Source organism: Kogia breviceps, chromosome 7 (assembly GCF_026419965.1).
Source record: "Kogia breviceps isolate mKogBre1 chromosome 7, mKogBre1 haplotype 1, whole genome shotgun sequence".
In the NCBI taxonomy this organism is placed as follows: Eukaryota; Metazoa; Chordata; class Mammalia; order Artiodactyla; family Physeteridae; genus Kogia; species Kogia breviceps.
The window spans coordinates 14306322-14323674 of NC_081316.1; the positions used below are offsets into that span (position 1 = coordinate 14306322).

Sequence of the window (17353 nt, forward strand, 5' to 3'; positions counted from 1 at the left end):
GATACAGTAATTGTAGCTACATATCATTATACATTCATCAAAACCCACAGAACGTGCAACACAAAGAGTGAGCCTTAACGTAAACCATGGGCTTTAGTTAATGACAACCTATCAATACTGGTCCATTAATTATAACAAATGTATCACACTGACAAAAGATGTAAATAATAGGGAGAAACTGGAAGGGGGAACTCTGCACTTCCTGATCAATATTCCTATAAACCTAAAATTACTCTACAAAATAAAGTCTATTAAATTTTTTTAAAGGGCAGGAAACCAAAATGATGTCAGTAAACATGAAGCTCTATAGAGGAGTCAATTCAACAAGATAAAAAAATGAGGGCACTATAAATGTCAGATAACTAAAAGCAAAGCCTGCTTACTACTAACACTGTAGAGATTTCCTAAACTCTTAAGGAGAATTAATACACCACATTACCCCAAAATTAAAATGAGGCCCACTAGTTCTGTACAAAGGGATCACATAGTCAACAATAATTATTTATTCCTAAAAACAAATTAAGAAAGCATCTGCCGGGGGGTAGGACGAATTGGGAGATTGGGATTGACATATATACACTACTACGTATAAAACAGATAACTAATGAGAACCTACTGCTTAGTAAAGGAAACTCTATCTGTGGTGACCTAAATGCAAAGGAAATTTTAAAAAGAGTGGACATATGTATGTATAACTGATTCACTTTACTATACAGCAGAAACTAACACAACATTGTAAAGCAACTATACTGCAATAAAAGTTAAAAAAAAAAAAAAACGCCTACCACATATTACCAGAAATGTAGAAACAGAACATGATACAGAAAACAAGAACTGGGCTTCCCTGGTGGTGCAGTGGTTGAGAGTCTGCCTGCCGATGCAGGGGACACGGGTTTGTGCCCCGGTCTGGGAAGATCCCACATGCCGCAGAGCGGCTGGGCCCATGAGCCATGGCCACTGAGCCTGTGCTCCGCAACGGGAGAGGCCACAACAGTGAGAGGCCCGCGTACCACTTAAAAAAAAAAAAAAAAAAAGAAAGAAAGAAAAAGAAAAGAAAACAAGAACTGAAATGAAGGTCGTAGGGCCTTGTTGTGGTGCCGTCTCTAAGAGTCACTATGTTACCCACAGCAGGCCCTTAACTCACTGGGTCATTTTACAGCATCTCTAAAATGAAGATCAGACTTCCATTTCCAGTCAAAATGGGATAACAGACTGGATTTACCCTCCCACCTAAAAAACCAAACATAACAGACAAAATATATGAAACAACAGTTTTAAGACATTGGACACTGGGTAACAAAGGATAATGATCCTTGAAAGAAAGGAAACAGATGAGGTGAGCCTTACAGTTGACCCAGCTAATTGGCCAAGGCACAGGGAGGGGGAACCCAGGCAGAGCCACCAGATTCTCTGAGTCAGGAAATACAGCTGAGTCAGGAAGACCAAGGAAACGGGAGTTCTTAGGCAGAGCACCTGAGGAGAGAGCCACAGAGACAAAGAACACTAGGAATCTACAGAGGGTACCCATCAAGTGTTCAGCTGAGTCCTGACCAGCCCATGTGAATAAGGAAATTAGCTGAGGCTGGAGAAAGAGCCATTCAAAAGGGTTAGAGGAACACTACGGAAGGCTCACAGAGGGCCAAGAACGGCACCTGTCCCCTCCAGTCAGACTACAAAACCCCCATAAAAGCAACTAGACAAAAAGACACGTTAGGGCTTCCCTGGTGGCGCAGTGGTTGAGAATCCGCCTGCCGATGCAGGAGACACGGGTTCGTGCCCTGGTCCGGGAAGATCCCACATGCCGCGGAGCGACTGAGCCCGTGAGCCATGGCCGCTGGGCCTGTGCGTCCGGAGCCTGTGCTCCGCAACGGGAGAGGCCAAAACAGTGAGAGGCCCGCATACCGCAAAAAAAAAAAAAAAAAAAGACACGTTAGACACACAAGAACAAAGGATAACAGCAATTTCTCAGCAGAAGTAATGTCAGCAAAAAGGCAGGGGAGGGACTTCCCTGGTGGCACAGTGGATAAGAATCAGCCTGCCTATGCAGAGGACACAGGTTCGATCCCTGGTGCGGGAATATCCCACATGCTGCAGAGCAACTAAGCCAGTGAGCCACAACTACTAAGCCCACGTGCCACAACTACTGAAGCCTGCGCGCCCAGAGCCTGTGCTCCGCGACAAGAGAAGCCACTGTAATGAGAAGCCCGTGCACTGCAGCAAAGAGTAGCCCCCACTCGCTGCAACAAAAGAAAGCCCTCATGCAGCAACGAATACCCAACACAGTCAAAAAAGTAAATAAAACTAAATCTTTTTGGGGGGCTGCATTGGGTCTTCGTTGCTGCGTGGGCTTTCTCTTGTTGCGGAGCACGGGCTCTAGGCGCACAGGCTTCAGAAGTTGTGGCACACGGGCTCAGTAGTTGTGGCTCGCTGGCTCTAGAGCACAGGCTCAATAGTTGTGGCACATAGGCTTCGTTGCTCCACAGCACGTGGGATCTTCCTGGACCAGCGCTCGAACCCGTGTCCCCTGCGTTGGCAGGTAGATTCTCAACCACTGTGCCAGCAGGGAAGCCCTAAATTAAATCTTTAAAAAAAAAAAAAAAAAAGGCAGGGGAGTGACATCTTTGAGGCACTGAAAGACAAAACTGCCAGCCTAGAATTCTATACCCAGCATAAATATTTTCAAAACAAAGGCAAAATACTTTTCAAACACAGAAAGAAAGCTAAAAGAATTCTGCACCAAAAGAGCAGCACTACAAGAAATATTAAAGAAGTCCTTCAGGCTGAAGGAAAAATGAATACAAAAAATAGATAAAAATCTGGACACAAAAAGTGAAGAGCAGTTAATGGTAACTGCATGGGTAAATATATGGCTTTTTTCTTATTATTTAAATATCTTTAAAAGATAACTGACCATTTAAACAAAAATAAAAACAATGTTATTAAAGTAAAATAGTGACAAAAGCACAAAAGTTGTGAGGGGAAAAATGGAACATCAATTAAATTTCAGTAAAGCTGTTAAAAAAATTAAAGGCTGGTTAAAATAACATCTAAAGATCCTTCCATGCAAAAGTTTCTAATGTTATATTCCAAAAACTCCTTCTTCTCCTACATTCTCTTCCCTTAAAAAAAAATGTGTGATAATCTCCCCATTTTGCTACACATTTCTGTATGTGTATCTATGCTAAAAAAAAAAAAAAGAGGGTTTTCCAATATACCTTTCTCCTGAAACTTCACTAAAAAAAAAAAAGAGAGAGAGAAAGAAACAAAACATTAAAAGAATAAGGAAATTAATGAGGAAAAAAAATAGAAGCTGTGCAAACAGTGATCAAGAGTTCACACCATCAGGGACTTCCCTGGTGGTCCAGTGGTTAGGACTCCTAGCTCCCAACGCAGGGGGCCCAGGTTCGATCCCTGGTCAGGTAACTAGATCCCGCATGCTGCAACTAAAGATCCCGCACGCAGCAACAAAGATCCTGCGTGCAGCAACGAAGATCCTGCGTGCCACAACTAAGACCCAGCGCAGCCAAATAAATAAATAAATAAATAAGTCAACATTTTTTTTAAAAGTCGTGCATCAACTGTCCAACTCTCAAAATATTTAATTACTTAACATCAAGGTAACAGCTGAAGTTGAACAACCTGAAGGGGGGATATGAAACCTGAAGCCCCGGAAAGACTCAAAAATGAGAGGCACAAACAGCTGTGACGGCATGCTTTAGGGTGAGGCTAAAAACAGAAGGAATGGGTTCAAGTCTGCTGAAGAAACAGTCATAACCCCAAATCCCCTGTTCCACTTTAGGAGCCACATGACTTGCCCCTGCTGACCCTTACAAAGAAACCTGGGGAGAAGCTCTACAACTGAAGCTTACTAGGCTCCATGAGGATGCCCTGCTGACAGCTGCAGGGGCGGGGGGAGTGAATGCTTACAGGAGTAAGAGTGTAAAGAACACAGGTAACATCTGAACAGCTGAGAGCATGAGCCTCTGGGGAGTGGAAATGAGCAGACGGAGGAGCAGGGCCCCTGGCGGCTCCTTTTCGTTAGAAGCCTCATGTCTCTCTGTGACCTTTTAAACTACATTCGTGAATTAGTTTTACAAATGCACTTATATCATTATGATAAAAATCTTAATTGGATTATCCGGCTACACATTAAAGTTCTCATTTTGTTGTGTCTGTTAGTTTATAAGTCTTTTTCTTCCTTACCTTCTTCCCATCTGGCTTCTCCACAGTGAAAACCTCACTCCACATCTGGATCCCAGTGGTTTCTGGGTCAGAGCCCCCTCGCCATGAAAACCCTGTTAACGGTTCTTCTGGGTCACCCAACCAATTTGAACGGCCACCTTCCTTCTATAGGAGAAATAAGAAATTTCCGTTAAGCCTAAAATTTCGAGTAACTTTACACATCAAGGATAATTCATGAGCTTCCTTTGCTCTTTTGGACGTAACAGTCTCACTTTCTAATTTGAAATGAAATAATTCTACTTTACCTGGAAATATAAGTATCGTAGCATAAAGTCCAAAAAGAAGGACTTGCCCTTCCGGAAGGCACCAGCCACTGACACCACCACCACATCAAGGTCTCGGATGTGTTCCTGTAAGAGGATGCTGGCCAAGGCTTTCTCTTCTAGCTCAAAGGCATGCTGGTCTTTCTGAACCAAAACAACCTGCACTGGACAAGGCTTTCCGCTCTCCATAGCATCACCTATGTTGTTGTAGAGAAAAAAAATTAGTTTCAAATATTTTTAAAATATGTATTTTTTAACATGGGAAGAGTAAAAACTTTTTAAACACGGCACAAAGCACCAACCATAAAAGAAAAAAATGACAAATTAGACTTCACTAAAATTAAGAATTTTTGTTCATTAAAACACATCCTTAAGGGAGTAAAAATGCAAGTCACAGGCTAGGAGGAAATATTCCTAACACCTAAATCCAAAGGACTCATATCCAGAATCATTATAGAAAAACAAAAGAAAAAGACAACCATTCCACCTTTAAAAATAGCAATGGGTAGGGCTTCCCTGGTGGCGCAGTGGTTGAGAGTCCACCTGCCCATGGAGGGGACGCGGTTTCGTGCCCCGGTCTGGGAGGATCCCCCGTGCCACAGAGCGGCTAGGCCCATGAGCCATGGCCGCTGAGCCTGCGCATCCAGAGCCTGTGCTCTGCAACGGGAGGGGACGTGACGGTGAGAGGCCCGCGTAACACAAAAAAAAAAAAAAAAAAAAAAAAGAAGAAACGAGAACAATTTATTCACACCTTATGGATAAGCCACAAGGTTAAGTACTGTGCAGTACTCAAAGCAATACCAAACAAAGTCCCTGAGATGGCTGGTTGCTCCCCCAATATTCATTTTCTCCTCCTGCAATGGTAATAGATTTTTAGCTCGGCATATAAATGCTCAGAAGAAACACATTTCCAACCCAACCTTGTATGTAGGGTATCACTGTGTGACTAAGTTCTGACTGGAAATGATATAGCAACTTCCATATCATGCATCTTCCCCCTTCCTGCTGGCCATATGTGAAAGTGGGAGCGAGTCACCCTGGACCAGGCATGTGAGGGCAACACCCTAGGAATATTGGAGCAACAAGAGAGGTAGGGCTGAGGACTCGGTGTAGCAGAACTGCCATGCTGGCTCACTTTCATAGGAAACAAAAATGTCTACCTTGTTTAAATCACTTATTTGGAGGCTCTATGAGATACAACCAAACCTAGTAATCAATACAATAGTCCCCCAGGACTTCACAATTAAGTTCATGATACTGGCTCTTTCAATTTTATCTATTTCACTATTAAAGTTTACTAAGCAGTGTGAATGTACTCACACAAAGCAGGCACACAATAAACAACTGTAAAAAGGATGGATGATATGTACTGTAATATAGTTGAAAGCTACCACCCTAAGGATGCAGGTGATATTGTCAGGGCAACAGGTATGGAAGATAAAGTTACCTGGGCTACAAACATGACAGAATAATCACATGACAAAAATGTATGCAGTTGCAGACAACGAATTGCACTTCAAGAGACGATGAAGACCACTAAGAAGGACAGTTTAAAAATAAAGTGATAAAGCCCTCCCTCATCTCTTCCTCTTTCTGCCTATAGCAAAGTGAAAAAGAAGAGAACCAGGCTATATTTAGTTGAGGCAGCTGGGGTGATCCTGCATTTCTCTCCGACAGTATACTGGGCACACCGGATTTTAAAAGATCTTGTTCCTTTGGTTTGGATCCACTTAAGGGAAAAATCATTTTAAACTGCACACATCACTAATAATTCAATTTAAACAAATAGAGCTGCTCACTTTTCACCACACTATCTTTATCTCTCACTTCCTAAGACAAGAGAACTATATTATTGATCGTCCAAGTAAAAATCTTACTTCCACTCATCCTTTTCTAGATACCATGTAAATTTCCTTTGCTGATTTATCCTCGCATCTCAGACAACCCGCCCCCCAATCTCATGGATCCCTTAATCAAAACCTCAGGGCGCTCTCCTTTAGCCATGCCACCTTCCAACCTTTCCTGCCTGTTACGTTGATCATGCAAGTCAACATCCCCGAGTGTGGCTTTAAGGATGTTACCTCATCCTTCAGGGATGAATGCCTTCATTACAGTACAAAAACATATCATGACAGCAACTACATAAAAAAAAAAAAAACTATCAAGGACTTCCCTGGTGGTACAGTGGTCAAGAATCCGCCTGCCAATGCAGGGGACACGGGTTCAAGCCCTGGTCCAGGAAGGTCCCACATGCCGCGGAGCAACTAAGTCCATGTGCCACAACTACTGAGCCCATGCTCTAGAGCCTGCGAGCCACAACTACTGAGCCCGCATGCCACAACTACTGAAGCCCGCACGCCCAGAGCCCATGCTCTGCAACGAGAAGCCAACACAATGAGAAGCATGTGTACTGCAACCAAGAGTAGCCTCCTCTCGCAGGAACTAGAGAAAGCCTGCATGCAGCAACAAAGACCCAACACAGCCAAAATTAAAAAAATAAAATAAATAAAACAAATTTATTTTAAAAAACTACCAAAACATTTTATGGATTGATGGCTGAAAGCTAAAAAATCTCCATCCTGTAAGTCAAAGCCTTTCACCATTCGCCCTACTGCCTTCGTTCCTCTAATTCTTTATTCTCCTCATCCTCCCAGGTAAATTTATACTCACTGGTCTTCCTCCTAGGAGAAAAGTTAGGATCCATGTCCTGTCCTGTCTTGATTCCAAATTTTCAAAGACACAGCCTATTCAACCATTTGTTCTCACGGCCTGAAATGTTTCTTCCACCTGACCTCCAGCAAACACTTGCTCATCCTTCAATAATCACCTTCACCCTCCCTCTGTCCTGATCGCCCACCCCATCCTCTCAGGGTCCATCACTTTGCACAGTACGCTAAAAGCAATCAAGAGAGACGGCAGGGCTTAAATCCTTACTTTCTCACCTCTAGAATGTAAGCTCCATGAAGGCAGAAATTTTTGTCTCTTTTGTTCAATGCTATATCCCCCAAGAACCAGAACAGTGCCCACAGAGAGTAGACATACAATAAACAGTTGGGGAATAAACGAAAAACTCCACCATTTAGTCACAATGTGACTGTAGATAAATTTCTAACCATTTGTAGCTCCATTTATTTATAACTCTAATACCCATCTCAAAGCACAGTGTCTGACACATATTAGGGACTCCATAAAAAGAACCCACTTTCCTATTTCCACTAAAACCTTTACTATTATTCCACTCATTACAATATTGTAATGAGCTCCTGGGAGCCCCTGGGGAGTAGGGAAATGACCACATTCAGCCCCAGTATCTACCACAGAATAATAGCTTCCTAGTATTGTGAACACTAAACCCTACAGTACATGTAAAGAACCTCAATAAAAGTCAGTTTCTTCCCTTCCTCCTCCCAGTCTCCTTTCTTTGTCAACCTCCCTGAAAGTGTGTCTTCATCCACTGATCTACCCATTCCCTTCTTATCACCTTGCAATCTGACTTTCCTCTCAGTCTCTCCGTTGAAACCATTCCCTAGTTCATCAATGACCTCTCCTGCCAAATCCAATAGGCCTGTCTTGATTCTCATTCAACTCTACACCTGTGATATAACACACTGACCAACCACTTCTGAAACTTCTTAATACCTTTGGACTCCACAACAGTGCCCACTCCTAGTTCTCTTCCAGCCTTTTTATCATCTCCTTTCACTGGTTCCCCTTTTCAGCCTCCCGTGATACCCACCAACGCCCTTCTTTAGCCTTCCGCAGTTCTCAACCTCTCCCTGAATAAGCTCTTTATTCTTATAATTTCACTACACCCTCTATTTTGGTGATGCAACTTCATTAATTTCTAACCTGCACTTAGGTCCAAATGTGCAACTGCTTAAGGGACAGATTCACCTGGATATTCCACCATCAGTTCACTCTCGGAGGAGTATCATGTAGAAATATATGGGTACAAGAGTCAGGAGACAAGTTCCTGTTCCAGTTCTACCACTAACAACCTGTGTGATTCTGGGAATGTCTAGTCTTCAGTCTCAACAGTAAAATCAGTCAAGATTTAACCTCTAGCAACCCTTTTAGTTCTAACATTTTATAAGTCTACATTTAGTATCATCAAAATGAATCCTCTCAGCTGCTCCACTTCTCTCAAATCTCTACCTTTCAGCCTTCACATCTTCCCTGACTCCATCTTCCTATATGAAACATACCACCAGACCCTATCATTTCTTCCTTCTATGACTTAAGCTCCTGGCTTGGCAAAGACTGTTAATAACAGTGAAGGAGTATCTACAGGAGAAAGGCCTTCCCTAACAATCAGGAAAGACCAGATTTCTGGGCCCAGTTTCGTACTAACCGTAACAGCATGAGTAAATCACTTTACTTCTCTGTGTCTCAGTTTCGTCTACAAATCAGGCAGTTAGATAAAGCCATTTTATAGCTCTAAAATTCAATCTCTTGAACAACTGAAAATTTCCTGGATATCTAAATTGGCCAAACTTGCTGGGTAACATATTCATGGCTTGGCTTAATTTAAAATTGTATAGTCCTGGCTAAAGAAGAACAGATCAAAATTTACGAGGATAAAAACATTAAAGCAACTTGCTCAGCAAGGACCCCACCAAAGACTTGGGGGTTTGTTTTAGGAGTTTCATTAAGTGGGAGAGATGCTCCATTTGCAGTGAAATTACTCCCACTTCTCAGTAATCGTATACTCTGGAGATCTAACCTCCAGGGCTAGTACTAGAAAAACCTTTAAGTGGCAACCTTCAGCGAAGCCATCATTCCCCAAGGTCTAGGTGTGCATTCTGAGATGACAACAGTAAGGCTCACTTACATATGAAGAGGTCATGCTCTAGCATGTTCATTTATCTGAATAACAGGCGTGACATTTTCTACACATACATACAAAGATACGGCCGGACCACAGTCACATCTATCATCTGTATTTTTTTTTCTTGGCCACACCACACAGTTTGTGGGATCCTAGTTCCCCGACCATCTGTATACGTTTAAGTGAACTTAAAAACCTAAGTTTAGGGAAAACCTAAGTTTAAAAAAAAAAAAGTGAGTGGTAGAACTATATCATACTGACAATTCTGATTAGTGCTGTAAACAGCTCATAGTAACACTGCATCAGCCATCATTTCGAAGTATGCAGAAATGTTGAAAATATCTGGATAATTAAAAAGGACTCCAAAAAAAAAAAAAAAAAAAAAGGACTCCAATAGTTGATATGGAAGCTACAACATTTTTTCTAATTACTTTTAAAGTACTGACGTATCCTTTACTTTGGACCCAACACACCTTAATCCAGACTAACCAAAAGGTTTAAGTATGCCTATTCAAACAATCGCTGTATGATTGGATTCAATGGAGAAGCTCTGCACTAAAACAAAAAGACAACCCAAACAGAATGGCTGAAAGACTAACAAGTGAAATTAATTATTATAGGGACAAATCTGTAGAGATCTGAGCAAATTACAGCGCTGATTCTTCCTAGAATTATTTCTGAATTTTCAAAGGACTGAAAGAAAGAAAAAAAAAAGTAGCTGCACAGGCTAAACAAAAGGAGATGAGACTTCTGAATTATAATTGGCCTTTCTGCTCCTATGGAAAACGTAAATTTTAAGAATTAAGTTCTATCAGAAAAAGCATTATGGGGAAAAAAGTTTAAATGTCCCTCAAATACTTGAGAAGACCATCTGAACAGTGATAAATTCAATGAAACTAGTTATTTGGAAGCAATTACAATTGCTATTTCAGATAATTCAGACAGAATTTAGTAGATCAAGTCAACAGTTTAGACCAGGGTTTCTCAACCTCAGCACCACTGATATTTTGGGCTGGATAACTCTTTGTTGTGGGGAGCTACCCCATTCACTGCAAGATATTTAGCAGCAACTCTGGCCTCTACCCACTGGATACCAGTAGCGCTTCCTCCTGATTGTGAGACCCAGCAGTGTCTCCAGACATTGCTAAGTGTCCCAACCAGGCAAAACAGCCCTGGGTTAAGAACCACTGGGGTAGAGCCAGCCTCAGTACTCATCCTTACTGCCCAGAGAGTTTTGAAAAGCAAATCCTAACTACGATTATAGAAACATTTCACTAAGTAGCGTGCATGACTCAGGGTAAAGTTATGACCTGAGTTTTCCACTCTCCTTTTGAAATACCACATTTTCTAAAGGGCAAAAGCAACACACCCAAAAACAGAAGCATACCATTTTCATGCCTTGCTCTCACTGGCAGTCTTTAAAGTTCCTAATTCACAGAGAAGGCCAAAGAAAACACATCATCATATGTAAGGCTAAGTACACTAAAGCCCTCAGGCAACTCTACAACTGCTGGGTGTGGCTCTTTTTTTGGTGATGGTGAGGGAGTGCTTTCATACACTGTTTTGTCTCAAGGCAGTAAGCATGCCGGTAGATACACGTATATTTTTAAGGTTGTTTCAGGGAAAATTCTATTTAAATGCAACTTAACAGAATAGGGGAAATTTGTACCTTAGCACAGAATGCTGAACAAAACCACATTTTCTTTGTCAATTAAGAATTCTGTAGTGCTTAATGGATTTAGGAAAATCAACTATGACTAAACAGTACTAAAGATTCAGAAATGCAAAGACTGGGCTGAATCTAAAAATGATGCCAGGCTATACTACAGGCATCTAATTTAATACAGGTATTTAATAGAATAGATGCCAGGCTATTCTATTAAAAAGATAATCTTTTTAATAGAATGAATTCAATATTCATCTTATTTGACTTTACCCTAAAAATAAGACCACCACCAAAATCAATCTGGTTACCTGAAGGTTTTAATTACCTGTATTCCGGTTGAATAAGACTTTCTTAATTGGCAATAGTTGATTTGGAGTCCTTATCATTTCAAGTCAAAAAGAGTTAACCTACTTCTTTGCTTATTCACCTACTATACCACTAAAACCTATTTTCTGATTTGTAATATATTGATACTTTATCTGTGAAATATATGTAACACATTCTAACAATCAAAACATTCTAACAATTCAAACACATACCAATAAAAGGCATTCTTTAGATATGTGCATGGAAGAGTATCAACTCAATACAAAAATACTGACATTACAAATTATACTTCCTATAAAGTAATAAATCAACTCAAATTAAGCAACCACCTACAGAGAAATGTGTATATATTAGTACAGAAATTAAATTACTTGGGTTTTGGGGTGTTTTTTTTAACTGTTGCCTAGCCCCTCGATATATGAAATCAGAATCTGGGAGTGGGCCCCAAGCATTGGCAGGCTTTAAAAACCCCAAGTTATTCTAATGTGCAGCAGCAGGGCTGAGAACCACAGCTCTACAGCAATTAAAAGACTTTTTTCTTTTAACTAAAAGTTTTCCCCTCATTTTTTCCCCCTTGATATTTTTTAGAGAATATGCTCCTAGAATCTCAAAGATAAGTCAGGAGAATGTTTTAAAATTCAGACTAACTTTAAACTGTAGTTGTCTTAAACAATTTCTCAGTATAAGACACAAGGCCATAGAAAGTTTAACAGGCATGCCAAGTCATTGCAGGTAAATTTTAAACCTCAAACAAGTTCACACAACCTAGGGTTCCCTAAGGTACTTGAAAGAAATCTTAGGACCAAACTGTGAGTAATGACTACCCCTGGGGAATTGGGGAAGTAGCGATGACTTTATATTTCTTGCTTCTTACAATTCTCTATTATTTCATTTTAAATAATTAGTGTGAGTATACCTTTTATTTTATGACTTAGGAATCATAAAAATGAAAAATGCACGTGCTACATCATAGAAAACCAATTCTAAAAAAGCCTAATCTAAACAAGTCCTATTTAGTGAAAACTAAGACAATTATGCTAGTACACATCATCACATTTATCCTTACTTTTTACTACTTTTAATTTTATGATTACTCCAATAACAGCTAATAAAACAACCTGCTCTACTAGTGTAATGCTTCACTAGGTAGAGATCTTTTTCAATCAAGTGTTTCCTTTACAGGTGTTAAAGCAGCAACAGAGATTTCTATACTATGAGCTGGTTTCTGTTGGGACTGAAAAAAACACTAATTTGAAATTCAGTACACTGCAATGCTGAATACTTGTCGCGGTTTAAAACTACGTAGGTTTTGCTTCTCCAAAAGCCAGCCAAAATGTGAAACCACGTTTTTGGTCCGTTAGTTCTTTTCTCTCCTTCCCAAAACATTCCATCCAACTTCGTATTCAAATTTGAGGACTCGGATTTATTAAAAGAGTCTTCAAACAATGTTCTTTTCTTCTTTTTTTTTGCCTTTAGATTTCGCGAGTGAAAACTTCTGGCCATTTCAACAGCACACACAGCAAACAAGAATAAAGCCAGGTAGAATGACAGATGCAATTTAAATCCATGAATTTATGGTGACTGTTTTTTCTTTAATACTTTCCCTATGCTTTGCGTACTAAAAGAACTTCCTAAAAATCAATTTAGGCCACATTCTTTTATTTCCTTTAGGGAGATAAGTGCGGGTTGAAAATCGACTTCCCTAATGCCTCCTGTAACGCAATGTCTTTAGATTAAAAACACAGCTTCCAGCTCAAAGACGCGTCGCAGCCCTCCAGAGCTTTTTAAAAGGCTGAACAATAAAGCATCTACCTTCCCCACTCCCTGGGCCCGTTAATACGGCCAGAGCCACTCGGCCCAAGGTTTCCCGGCCCGCGAGCGAACGAAGCGCCTAGGCAGGGAGAGGGCAACAGCCCGGAGCGCCCAGCTCAGCCTCTAAACGCCGCCCCAGGACCACCGACCCTCCGGGGCCGCCCCAGGTGGGGAGGGGAAGGGCCAGATGGGCGGAGGCAGCGCCGAGGGGCACTAACGGCCTCCTCCGGGCCCAGGGCCCGACCCCCGAAGGCGGCCGCTCCCAGCCGGTAGCGGAGGAAGGCGCCGCCCGCGTCCGATTGGCCCGGCCCCGCGAGCAGCCTCCGGACCCGAATTCGTTGGCCAAGGGACCCCAGCGGTCCCAACCCCGGGACGAGGAAGGGCGGCGGCGCGGGCGTCCGGTCTCCTCGAAACTACAACAGGGAGGGGAGCGGGGGTGGCCACGGAGCGGGCTCGGGGGAAATAGTGCGCCTCACCTGCTCCTCCCGATGCAGCCACTACCACTCGCTTAGGGGACAACATGGAGCCTCCGCCTCCAGCAGAAGGAGCAGGGGCTCAGAGAGGGGCGGAAACGAACCAGGCCCTGGCGGCGGGAAACGGGCGTGGCCTGGGCTCTACAAAAAACTAGGGAGAAGGAGCGGCGCGCGAAACCACAAGACGGCGCGTAGACTGCGGGCTGACGAGGATCAACCGGCAGCCCGAGGTGCAGCGAGCGCCGAGCCAGCTGGAGCGGGAAAGCGCACGCGGCCGAATTCTGCCACCGCCCGAGGCGTGTGCGCGTGCGCTGAAGTCCGACACTCGCTGCCGGCTACCTGGGGCTGCGCCCTGGGGGAACCGTCCGTTGGGAATTGTAGTCCCACGCTCTCTGGGTACCCTCCAACGGTTCCCATTCTGCGCACTCATCCAGGCGGGGAGGAAGCGGAAGAGAGGGATGGGGATTGCCGCGGCTCTTCGACGACTGAACTACAACTCCCAGCAGGCTGTGCAGGGAGCGGTGGGACGCCCAGTCATCCCCGCCCTGCCCTCACTTAGTCTTGAGGCCAGGCCCCCAGCGGAGGCGTTGGAGGAACCGGCCTCAGACCCCTTGCTGGCAGCGTTTGAGAAGGTTTCGGTGTTTAACGCTGGGCGGGGCCGTAGGTCGGCGGCACTCTGCCCTTAAGGACTGAAGGGAGGCCTCAACCCTGGGTGACGCGAGCGTCGCTGTTTTCTTAAGTGATTTTGACTTCACAAGGGGAGGAGGTCGTGACTTCATTATCACCATCAGCAACTTCGCCCCCATTCCCGTCCCTGTCCAAGCCTGATGGCGCACCATAGCCACTCTAACAGCTAATGTAAGAACTTACAGGCAAAGTCCTTCCACTGGCTTTGTCCAGTCTAAGCCATGGCCATATTTTGTAAATCTCTGGCTTAGGGGAGCTTGTTTTGGAGCTGCTTTGGCAATCACACTCTTACTTAAACTGTATGGTACGATCAGTACAAAACAGGATTCTCCAAAAATGCTTTTATTCACGCTTGACGTGTGATTGAGAAAATGTCAGTTGTCACAATTGAAGAATATTGTTATTTTGGATTCGCTGGGGTAGGGGCAGTTGTCTTGGGGCTAAATAGCTGGTGGAGCTTATGAGTGGCTAAAGCCTCTATCTCCCCCCGCCCCACTGCTACCACCTCTTGGCATCACCATTGCCTCATTCACTCGACAAATTATTCCACTTTCTTTCTTCTGCCTCGACATTAACTATTATAACCCACCCAGAACCTCCTTCCAGCTATCTCTAGGCCCTGCCACGCCCTTGAGCTGTTTTTCACTCCCCGAGTGATTAGAAGTAAAAAGGTAAAGATAATTCTACCTAATCTTACTTGAAGAGGTCCTGTTTTGATTTCTTTTCCCCTGCACCTTCTGATTCTCTGCAAACTCTCAAGAGTATTTGAATACCCTCGTCCAGGCTTTATATTTGAGTCTAGGCTAGATCTAAATTAACTCTGGCCAGCAAGAAACTAGATGAGAACCTCAAGACAGGTGGTTCCTGGGGTCTCACATGGGTGTGCAGAAAGCAGGACCTACAGGATGTGACACAAATCCAGGGCATTATGAGGCATGCTCAGAAGAGAAAGGGGCCAGAGGCTAATGACTTGTCACAACTGCAACATGCAGTGTAAGAATTTAAAATTGAGCATACCTCCCAGCATTCTATATTCCTCTTCCCCCTCATTCTCCATAAGACTTCTCACCATCTAACTTTAAGTTTTAACTTTTATTTTTGTTTGTCTCTTCCCACTAGAATATAAGTTCCAAATGGACAGGAATTTTTGTTTTGGTTCACTGCTATATCTCCAGTGCCCCCAAACAGTGCCAGGCAGATGGTAGAAACTCAAATACTTATTGAATGGAAGAATAAAGAAGGTATACGTTAGGGACTTCCCTGGTGATGCAGTGGTTAAGAATCCACCTGCCAGTGCAGGGGACACGGGTTCAATCCCTGGTCCGGGAAGATCCCACATGCCACAGGGCAATTAAACCCAGGTGCCACAACTATTGAAGCCCGCGCGCCTAGAGCCCATGCTCCGCAACAAGAGAAGCAACCACAATGAAAAGCCTGTGCACCGCAATGAAAAGTAGCCCTTGCTCGCCGCGACTAGAGAAAGCCCGTGCACAGCAACGAAGACCCAATGCAGCCAAAAATAAATAAGTAAAATAAATAAGTGTTTAAAAAAATACATTACATCTTTCTCAATATAACATCAAGGTCAGTGTCAGCACATCAGCTTCCCCATACACTGTAGAAGTTTTGGACACTTAGAACAACACTACAAATTATAGGTAGACTTTAGGATTAGTCACAGCTTAGAAAACAACCCCTGTAAACAAGAAACCTGTTTTGTTATTGTTGTTTCCTTCTCAAATATCCAGGGTCATCAAAACAGTGGAGGTTCAAAATGCTAAAAATTGCTGAGACTGATTTGAGCCTGCCTTCAACCATCTCACTCTGAATTGAGTCATGTGGTATGACCAAAGGCTGAGCTTTCCTTGTGGTTTTCCAGAATAGGTGACATGTAGACATGTCTGAATGGTCAAGGCCACTGGCTTTGTGGTCAGACTGAGCCTGGCGCTGAATTCTAGCTCTGATGCTCAGTAGCTGGGCAAACTTGGGTGAGTTAGTTAACCTCTCTGAACTCGTTTTATCATCTGCCAAATGATTTGAATACTCAAGTCAAGTCACAGAGTTGTAGGTTAAATGAGATGTAAGTGTTTGGCAATTATGACATGCATAATTAGTGCTCAAAGATTGGGAATCATTATATTAATTCTGGAAAAGCAAAACAAAGTCATTAATATTCGAGATACTGAATTATGTTACAAAGCACAAAAATAGTAAAATTGTTTTCTGCAATAATATCCACTGTGACTCAGGATCCACAGCTTTCCAAAAATAGGGCGTTTATTGCGTGCCAGGCACAGTGCTAGGCAGTAATGCTGCAACAATGCATAAGACACATTCTTGTCCTCCAGAGACTCACAGCCTCCTGGGGTAAACAGCCAAGTAAATAATTATCACTTACTGACTGTGCTGACAGCTCAGCCTCCTCTCCTACCACCTACTCGCAGGATCCACATTTAAGCAACAGTCTGGGCACTCAGAAAGGACAGACTGGACTACTGGCGTCCCTGGGTGTCATTTAAGTACCTTACTTTGCTCGTGTATAAAATGATGTATAGGGCTTCCCTGGTGGCACAGTGGTTAAGAATCTGCCTGCCAATGCAGGGGACACGGGTTCGAGCCCTCGTCCAGGAAGATCCCACATGCCACGGAGCAACTAAGCCCGTGCACCACAACTACTGAGCCTGTGCTCTAGAGCCCATGAGCCACAACTACTGAGCCCACATGCCGCAACTACTAAAGCCTGCACGCCTAGAGCCTGTGCTCCACAACAAGAGAAGCCACCGCAGTGCGAAGCCTGCGCACCACGACCAAGAGTAGCCCCCGCTCGCCGCAACTAGAGAAAGCCCGCGCACAGCAACAAAGACCCAACGCAGCCAAAAATAAAAATAAAAATAAATTAAAAAGAAGGATATAGATTTGCTATATTCACCTGTGCACTCGCCACAAAAAGCTCCTAACAGTAATTACCTATGTGAGTGTAGAGGAGGAGACCAGTGGGTGGAGAGGGGTTGATGATAGAATAAAACTTTATAGTATATATACTTTTGAATATAAA

The 17353-nt window shown here is 43.2% G+C and overlaps 1 protein-coding gene across 2 annotated transcripts in view; it reads right to left on the reverse strand.

Annotated features, from left to right (window-relative positions):
- The window catches only part of ATL3 (atlastin GTPase 3), a 51477-nt gene extending 37489 nt beyond the window's left edge, over nt 1-13988 (reverse strand). The window contains exons 1-3 of one of the 2 annotated variants that reach the window (XM_059069964.2): nt 13615-13988; nt 4488-4702; nt 4204-4347 (exon numbers count right to left, since the gene is read on the reverse strand). In XM_059069964.2, coding sequence (XP_058925947.1) covers nt 4204-4347; nt 4488-4702; nt 13615-13660 — 405 coding nt within the window. In that variant the 5' untranslated portion in view covers nt 13661-13988. The remainder of the gene's footprint in view (nt 1-4203; nt 4348-4487; nt 4703-13614) is intronic. The other variant, XM_067037466.1, reaches the window with a different exon arrangement.
- Between the last annotated feature and the right edge of the window lie 3365 nt (nt 13989-17353).